The 9,385-nt window shown below is 38.7% G+C and overlaps 1 protein-coding gene across 1 annotated transcript; it reads left to right on the top strand.

Annotated features, from left to right (window-relative positions):
- Positions 1-2,282: 2,282 nt before the first annotated feature.
- On the top strand, positions 2,283-3,509 carry LOC130653776 (putative ankyrin repeat protein RF_0381). Its single transcript, XM_057456290.1, has 2 exons — positions 2,283-2,865; positions 3,400-3,509. Exons 1-2 carry the CDS (start codon positions 2,283-2,285, stop codon positions 3,507-3,509), a joined length of 693 nt encoding a protein of 230 aa, XP_057312273.1.
- Positions 3,510-9,385: the final 5,876 nt, after the last annotated feature.

Here is a 9,385-nt window from a genome sequence, read left to right as displayed (position 1 = left end):
GATTTCCACTAGTGACTTAATTTTTTTCCGACGAAATTTTAACCCGACGAAATTTCCCCCCGACTTTTTTCCCCGATAAGGTAGGCATTTCGCATAGCGGACTGTGATTATAAAGCCATTGTTGACAAATTCTCTGTGTTCTCATTGTCAACCAGCTTTACCATAAAACATTGTGTAATCTGTGTTACCCAAACATTGTCTTCGCAAGAGAGGAGTTGCTTCGCATGCATCGTATTGTGTAAAAATTAAAATAAGTGAAAGTCCCCAATTAAAAATTTAGAAGTGAATTGCGTCAGCTGGCGGGTTGATGGGGTGTGGCACGCGGTTTTACTTGTTGCCGTTTTGTGAGTATTTCACAATTAAAAATACTTTTTTATACTCGCGGCAAATTTAAACTAACTACGTTTTTGATTGGCCGGCAAAAAATAGGGCGAAGAAAAGCAGATTTTTTTCAACTAAGACGTAATATATCAGCCAAGCAATCATATTGCTATGAATTAAACAGTGGAGAACGACCTTTAGGACTGAATAATTTCAAAGTAATTATATCCTACATATTTTTGGATAATTATTGTATATTTAAAATGTACCCGTAAAAAGCATATTTTGCATTGTCCCCGAAAGTTACCATTTGTAAGTGTACCCTCAAGTGTACATGCAATGTTATAAAAAAAACCGGGGACAAAATATATGTATAAATTTCTTAAGTGTACTTTTGCACCGCCATCAAGATCTTCAAGCACTTTCCGTATAACACGTTGTGAAAAAATGTAAAATATTAATTCCTGTCCTCCAAAACACACAACAGATAAATGTTCCCTGAAAGAGCAAGTTATGAAATGTTAAAAACAAATGCGCCTCTGCAGCGCTGGCATGGTACTAGGTGGCTTAAAATGACCATCCATCATCACCAGACATCGTTCTGTAATACTCATTGTGGAGTGCTTAAAATCTTGTTAATCCAAGTTAAAATATTATTTAAAACTTTCTTTTCTATCTTTGCATTGCCTTTAGTTCAAAGTCATGGTTTCTTAGTCAACCGTGAAGTTCAGATGTATGGTTTTCACAAGTGTTAGCGCTAACAGAAGCCGGGAACAACATCGCAGCGCTGAGTAATTTCGAAAAAATATGGTAAATTATGATTTTCAGATATTTGCGGCTGATATCATCATATATTAGCCCTTGAGTCCGACTCCCTGTGTATAAGGAAAAATCGCCTTTGAAGTCAGTGTTAGAGCAGCAAAGATTCTTGTTATTATATACAATAGAAAGCGTATGCTTTTATCGATCTCAAATTTGTGGTTATGAAGTTCGCTTCGTAATCACAAGGTCCGTGGTTTACAGCGCAAGCATGCTTAGCAAGTGTCTTTACCACAGCTACGTGTTAACCTATGATATGTAAGGGGAAATTGGGTAGGCAATACCGGTGTTTACTTAATGTATACATTCAGAACACAGAACCCTCATTAATAACAGTGTTTCCAAGGCTGTATCCTGTATAAATATTCGGAATAATTACAATAATTATGGTTATAGAGCAATGAAATCCGATCTAATTATTCAAAAAAAGATTGTGCAAAGGCGTTTGATCCAGTTAAAAAATGTAGCATCAAATAATGAATTAGGATTTTATTTCGAATAAAGTTTTAAAAGCAGGATTTCGGTCATCAGAGTGCGTAGGATGAAAAAGTTGAAAAATAAAACGCATTAAATTTTCCGCTACCGTAACGCACATATTTTACCGGACGTCTAAACAAAAAAAACTATGGCAACACGTTTACATTTCTCATACAAATTCGTGTTAATGCTTCAGAAGATTTCCCTTATCATTATTTATTACCTGTTTAATTACAAGCTTAAGATTTATTGCCGGCACCGTGAAAGGAAGAAAGTATCCTGTGGAGGAATTAAATGTATTTTTAGTTGAGATGTGTTCAAAAGTCATTTCTTTCAAGAATACAAGCAGGTTATTAAGTACGATTGACAACAGAACACAGTTCGCTGATTCCACTCAGCGATTTAATTAATTTGATTAAAGAAAGCAATTGTAGAAAATAAGTTGTATATACGTGTATATTATTTCATTGAGTTTTTTATATTAAAAGACAAAGACAAAATTTTTGTCAAACATTCCGTTATTATTCATCAGCATCAGGCTCGCAGAAAGGATTAAATGTAATATATTTATTGCCGTTTTTATAACCGTCTACGAATCGGAAACCAAATTGTGCATTAAACAAAAAATGAAACTGAGACAGGATCATATTAGCCAGAAAGCAAGTATGTCAAACTCAAAAACATTTATAAAAAGAATTTTTAATAGATCAAACACATTCTCAGTAGAAGCAGCTTCGGAAGGACTTAACGATAATCAAGTTGATAGTTTTAAACAAAACCGCGAAGTTGTGGGGAACAATAATCAAAGAAAAGTGAAATCTTGTGTTGTTAGTGAAAAAGAATATCAAAAGATGTTAAAGAAGGAAAGAAAGCAAGCGAAAACAAAATTGGAATTAAAAATATCCTGTAATCCTGACGTAATGAATCCACATTGTATGCTGTTTTACGCAGTGCAATATAAAGATTTCGATTTACTGGAGCATGTGATGAAAACATATCCAAGCTTTGATATCAACCAACTGAACGACGACGGCATTGCAGCAATTCATTTTGCAGCAATGGTTGGTTCAACTGAAAGTATCGCCATTTTGAAATCGTTTGGTGCAGATATAGACAAAGAAGACATTCGCGGTAATCCTCCTTTTCATTATGCAATATTGATGAAAAAATACAACTTTGCCGGTGCTCTATTGCGTCAAGGAGCAAGAGATATCATACTACACAACCAAAGCCCTGAACTTTTAAAAGGTAATCGATTTACGTGGCACACGAGTTAACAGTTTGTACAAAAAATATGTAAAGATATTTGATGACTGTCACAAAATTTATATTATAGATGTTAAAATGTTGTATAAGAACCAATTTATTAAAAGAGGAGAAACTATGACCAAATGTTTCCAAATACAGTTTTAATTTCTCAAACATTAACACTTTGCTGGTGCCTGTAATAAATTTATAGAAGAGCGAATCACATCCCATTGGAATTAAAAGACATGCAAAAAAGCACTCACTCGAACACGTCTCGAAAAACATTTTTGACCTTTAGCACCGCATTTCGTCGTCCCACACTTTAGTGGTTTAAAGAGCTTCCTTGATATAAATCTATTAATTGCTGGGTACTTATGGGTTGTTAAAAAAATTAAGTGTGTAAGTGTAAAGAATTTATAGTACATAAAGCACCAAGATAGCCTACAAAGTGGCCAATGTTACTAAAATGAATTTTTGGACAAAAAAGCGAGAATAAACTGTCTTCTTCTAACACACGTTTTTTTATAAACTCAGGCTCAAATTTGGCGAAATTCAAGAAACATTACCAGGCTGCATTGGTGATGAACATAATTTTGAGAAACATGAAACTTTTAGGGGGAATTTTTTTTAACAAAACAGCCTAAAATCTAATGATGTGGTTACACCAGAAGTTTCGAAAGTGAATCTCGTCACCATGGCAACATACCAAATTTCAATGTGACCGTTATATTTTTTCCTTTTATTTCCTGTTGCTTAAATTAAAACTCATTTACGACTAGCCTCGAGGTTAGTCTTAAATGTGCTTTAGCTTTAGCAACAATACGGCCACCAGAAAATATGAAGCAAACATGCAAATCTCTTACAAGAAATTAATGTAAAGAAATGAAGAAAGAAGAAAGGTGCGTGAGGTGACGGCAAACAATTTTTTTTAACGCAAAACCAAATTTTGGTTTTGGTCCATACTGGCTACAGAGTTATGTAAGCATGCTACCTCCGCCTCCTAGGAAAGAAGAAAAGACACCTTTAACGAATAGCATTAAAGAATCCTAAACACAGGCGAATAACATTGAAAATCCAAAAGAGATAAAAAGCTGACGCTATTTATTTTGGCGTTATTTGAAAGAGCTAAAACGAAGACTTCATTGTTCGATTTCAATTTTGGACGATAAAATTGAGTATATTTTAAACTTTAAATATTACCCATGAAATCTGCTACTCATTTTTGAGGGTATATTTTTTCAACATTCTTGGTTTGGGTAAGATTTGGTTAAGTTAGAACATCGATAAAGTGCATCTTCTGCTTTAAAAGTTGGGGCAAAAGAAATTCTTCTATCATTGTATTATTTTTTCATGATAAGTGCAGTAATCGAAATCAGACCGGACTTTAGTTGCCTGGCTTGAAAGACGCGATAAATGCACGTTATAACACAAGAACACTAGGAGTAGCAATAATGATTTATGTATAGCAATACTTACAAATTAATTAACGAGATATTTGTCCTTATTTATTCCATTTTCCATTTTCTTGTATATTTGATTTGTTTTGATCGGTAATTCGGCAGTGACAAAAAACAGGATGGGGCAGCAGTCAACGTCAAGAAAAAAAATTAATTTGAATGAAAATGGTTGACGAATAACGATCGCCAAAGCTGCACTAATCGCGTATAGGTAAAACAGTTTTTATAGTTCTTTATGGTTTTTGATTACTAAAATTGAACGATTCTATAGATTACCGTAATGCTTCGAATAAACGCCCCCTTCTTTTAAACGCCCCCTCGAATAGACGCCCCTCCTTTTCAGTCATTTTTTAAATAAACGCCCCCTCTAATAGGCGCCCCTCCCTCATAAGGGGCGTTTATTCAAGGCCATAGAAAAAGTATACTTACTTACTTACTTACTTTTTTCCTAAATCTTAGGTTTAAGGTTGGAATAAACGCCTCCCTCTTTAAACGCCCCCCTTCGAATAGACACCCCCCAAAAATGTCAAAAAATTTAATAAACGCCCCGGGCGTTTATTTGAAGCATTACGGTATTGTTAGTAGTACACTCCTCCACAGGTGATTGAAAGTTTTAAAAGGATTTAAAAAGAAATCTGTACAAACAAGTTGCAAAATTATACAAAGAAGAAAATCATATCAAAAGATACTATTACGGAGTTTCATACCGCGCAAGTCTGGGCGCTAGCTAAGCGCTTTGTAGGGACAAATTTTTGACTTGTTTTCATTTGGCTCGATAGCCCAAATAATTTTCATGGTCAGTTTTTCACAACTATTCTGGTTAGTGCTGCGAAAAGAGGCAGAAATGCAAAATCCTGCCTGATGGTTCTTCAAATAATTTTTTACTTTAACTGACGTTTTGCTTTTTTATTAACACGTTTAAATGGTGTTGCTAACCCTCTTTGTGGTATATTGACATGGGTAAGATGTTGGAATCGGAGAAAACTTAATTTACTGACTTTTAAAGAGACGCAAGAGAAGACATATTGTTGATGTTGGTTTTAGGGGTTAGCTTTCTGAAGTTGCAAGCTACATATACCATACATTTTGTGTTGTGGGGAATAAAGTAATGGTTAAAACGAAACACTATTCTCTCATTATCAGTGCACATTGGCAAGAAGAAATAAAAATTACAGCTAGCTATAGAAAGACTTAAAGGACGTTTTTTTACAGTAAGCTATAGCTAGCTAGCTATATATGGATCTGCAAGTTTGACATGGATTAACGTGGAAAAGCATTTGATAGATATACAACTTGTTTATATCGTTCATTTATTCTATGAGCAAACGCATCGTAATCCCCGTAAACTAAAACTTTTTGTCGTGGTGATGTTCATAAGCATAAACTTGAGGCGATCTGTCGAGCCCTTCAAAGGAAGGTAAATTGGAGTGTGAAAACTCCATGTAAGCATGTTCCCCAGGCATTCAACTCTTTAGTGGGGAGCAAAGCGACAATTTCAGACTTTTTTTTCATGCAGTAGGGCATCACATTCATCCAACTGAGGGCAAACAAGTCGTAGCCGAATGTAAATGTCAGTCCCGTAGAATGCATCATAGTCGCCTTTTGTATAGTACTTTCCACCAGTTGGAGCAGGTAGGCCCATGAGCTCTTGCAGTGGTCTGTTAATGACCACCGTGTACCCGTCATTGACACGGAGCCTGCAGAGTCCATTTTTTATGACAAACAGCTTGATTTTGTCCTGTGCCTGACCATTGACGATAGTCGCCAAATCCTCAATCCTGTACAGACCATTCATGATCTCGATTCGGGTAACCCTCTGATAAGGCCCTACCTTACGGATGATGAATTCATTGTCGGTGTAAAAGTTCAGGCACATAGGATACTGATGGACTTTAGGGCAATGCCCGTGTCCTGCCCTTGGTAATCCTCAAACATTGTGGGTTTTTCAATGTCGGTAACGTAGAGCTGCTTCATCCTTTCTTCTAAGAAAGGATGAACATGTATTCGTAAAACCCCAAGGCAAAGTGCAAGTCAAACAGGGGAGAATGGCCTCTTGGTATCACGAACCTGGAACATCAGGACCTGTACGTGTCTACAAAATCAAATATTTCCGTGGTATTCCCCGAGTTTAGCAAATATGCCAACAAAATTCCAGCAACCTACCTTAATGAAAAAGTTGGTTGGACAGGACAAGTCTTGGACTACTAGAACATTCAGGTAAATTTTGCAACACATTGCACAACAACGGCATTGGGCATCTCTGCTAAATAGATGACGGGGTCCGTACAACTCGTCAACTCGATATTTCAGTTTCACGTGTATTGCCACATTCGTCGTATTCTGGCAAGAATGAAGGTACCCATGCCATTTGACGATAAGTTTGCCCAGTACAAAAATCCCTTATCAACCTCCGGATACGCACAAGTGTGTCGCGAATACGGTGCAAACCCTGATAGTCTCTATAAATTTAAGGCGGTAATGTCGTCACCCCCCAAATGGTTCATGGTGGCCACAGGTTGATGGTGACCGCGCAAAATTCATAATGCCGACAAGTCGGTCTTACGTCGGAAGGTCTGACAAAATTGAGTAAAAGTATCCGCGTCTACGTGGTTTTGTTGCTTGGGTTGCTAAGACATCCTTATTCGGGTCTGGTGCGGACAACTATACGGTCAGGCAAATTTTGTTGCAAAAACTTTAAAGTATGGTGCGGCGGGAAGAGAATGTAAGGAGTGACATAACCCAATTCCAAAAAGTGCTACAACATGCCCGAACTCCGGTTAATTTTGCCGTCATGCCCAGCCTGGACATGTTGCCTTGTGATATGAACCTGTGTATAGGTAAAATTGAGGGGTACAACAACAATATCTTGATCGCGCCTGCAAATGTAAACGTTGGGGTCCAGATTGACGTGAATAACAAGCCTATTGCGAAGCCTACGGAGCGTGCCATCAAATCTCACCCAGGCATATTATCAATCCAACGCCTAAACAGGCTATCAAACCACCTCCTAGGCATATTATCAAATCACCCCCTAGGCATACTATTAACCCAACCCCTGAACACAGGGAAACCCACAGGGGGAAGAACATGAAGATACCAAGACCGCATTGATCACGGCGGGAGTAGGGCTCATCATCCTCCTAATCTGGCTTAAGTAAGGTCTAATGTGTTTCATTGACATATTAGACTTATTTTCTCCTACCAACGTAGGCCACAACAAAAGCAACGGCAGCAGCGATTGTCGTGTACAGTTGTTTGGCTGCATATTCGACAATTTTTGCTGCTACCCTGAAAAAGAACGAGACAACCGTACCAGTAATGCCAGGTAATGCAGCACCTGCCTTACCTGCCAAGTATTCTAAAAATTTTCCAAGCTTTTCCAGCTGCTTTTGCACAAATCCCTTCCCTACGGCACTTCTTCCTGCGGCACCTCCAGCGCTTTCTCCCGGAACTGCGAGTACGATGGTGGAAATCAGTAGACCAAAAGCCGAGACGATGCTGGCTATGGTAAGACCTGCTCTTTGAAGAGCATCTTGAGCTTTTTAAGCAGAGACGTGTCATCTCCGGCGATTTTCATCGGGGTGTCTTTCATGGCCTTCAGGTGGCTATGAATGCCGGAGGATAATAGTCCGTGCGCTTCTCGCGTGGCCTCTTTTTGATCCTGCAGGTTTTCAAGCTCTTCGTTGACCTTCGCTATATCCCTGTCCAAGGTAGCTTGTTGTTCCTCAGTTTCCCCAGCTTTCTTAGCCTCGAGTTCTTTCACTTTGGCCTCTGCCTTGCCAATCTCGCTGTCGTATAGGATCATCTTGCTTTTCAAGTTTTTCAAGTTACCTCTTAAGGTTTGAAGTTCGAGGTTAAGCCCCCTTCTCTCGCGTTCGGTAAAGACTTCGTTGCGGCCAAAGGAAGTATCTTCGATAAGGCTCTCAGTTTCATCTAGAGCATTCTCGAGCAATGGCATCATTTCGATATTATCAGCCTTCTCCTCAACGTTAACGATCTCGTTCAGGAGTTTCTAGGCCATTGCCTTACTGCCTTTGTTGGGTGTTTCATAGTTGGTAAACCCTATGGCTATCAAACGCTCCTTACCTAACAACCTTCGTATCTGGCCAACGCTATTTAATTCACCATTACAATTCGTAATCAGTATACCATCGACAGCAAGTTGATCCCCCGTCATTTCAAACTCGTTGTAAAATCTCGCAGAGGGCGTCAACCCCAGTTCCTCGCTAAGACGTTCGTAAAAACTATCAACCTTTGATTTTAGTATCTCTTCCCTCTACCTCCCGGAACACCCTGTTAATCTCCTGGTGTTGGCCTGGGCGTTGGCGCTGGAGGATCTTCAGGTCTGTAATAAACGTGTAAGGAATGTGGGGGGAGTCAGGTTTGCCCCCATGAAAAGCAGAGTTCTCACTGTAAAGACTGTAAGGGAAGTCAGATTTGCCCCCATGAAAAGTTAAGGGCATGCTGCAAAGACTGCGGGAGAGTCAGATTTGCGAGCATCAAAGGCGGAGATCAATATGCAAAGACTGCGGGTGGAGTCAGATTTGCGAGCATCAAAGGATAAAAGCGCAGTGCAAGGATTGTGGGGGAAGTCAGATTTGCGAACATGGTAGGAAAAAATCTAACCTTCATTGTTGGCTCCTTGACCCTTCTAGGATTTGTTGCCTACAAGTATTTGTAGAACGTTTTTGACATGTAATATGTAACATGTCAAAAGCACTTATTACCGAGGAAGAAGCGGAAAAATTAAGCAATATTTACTACATACCAGAACATCTCTGGACTGGACACAAAGCCATCAAATTCCTCGCGAAGCAAAGTAACCTATCAAAAAAGCTCGTCACTCACTGGCTGTTTGATCTAGTCGATATTTAATTTAGCAGCAGTGGGATCCCAGTAGAGGTGGAAATTGAGGATACTGGATTGCTGTTAGCGACGTGCGTGCAAGATGGAGGTAACATCGAACGAATCCACAAACAGGATTAACATCGAAAATCTTATAGACAATCTTGAAAAGAATCCAATGGACTTCACTGAACAAAGTATGTCACCCACTTTAGTTA

The sequence above is a fragment of the Hydractinia symbiolongicarpus genome, chromosome 8 (genome assembly GCF_029227915.1).
Source record: "Hydractinia symbiolongicarpus strain clone_291-10 chromosome 8, HSymV2.1, whole genome shotgun sequence".
Classification (NCBI taxonomy): domain Eukaryota; kingdom Metazoa; phylum Cnidaria; class Hydrozoa; order Anthoathecata; family Hydractiniidae; genus Hydractinia; species Hydractinia symbiolongicarpus.
The sequence above is the reverse complement of the archived record's forward strand: the minus strand, read 5'-3'. Positions and strand labels throughout refer to the sequence as shown.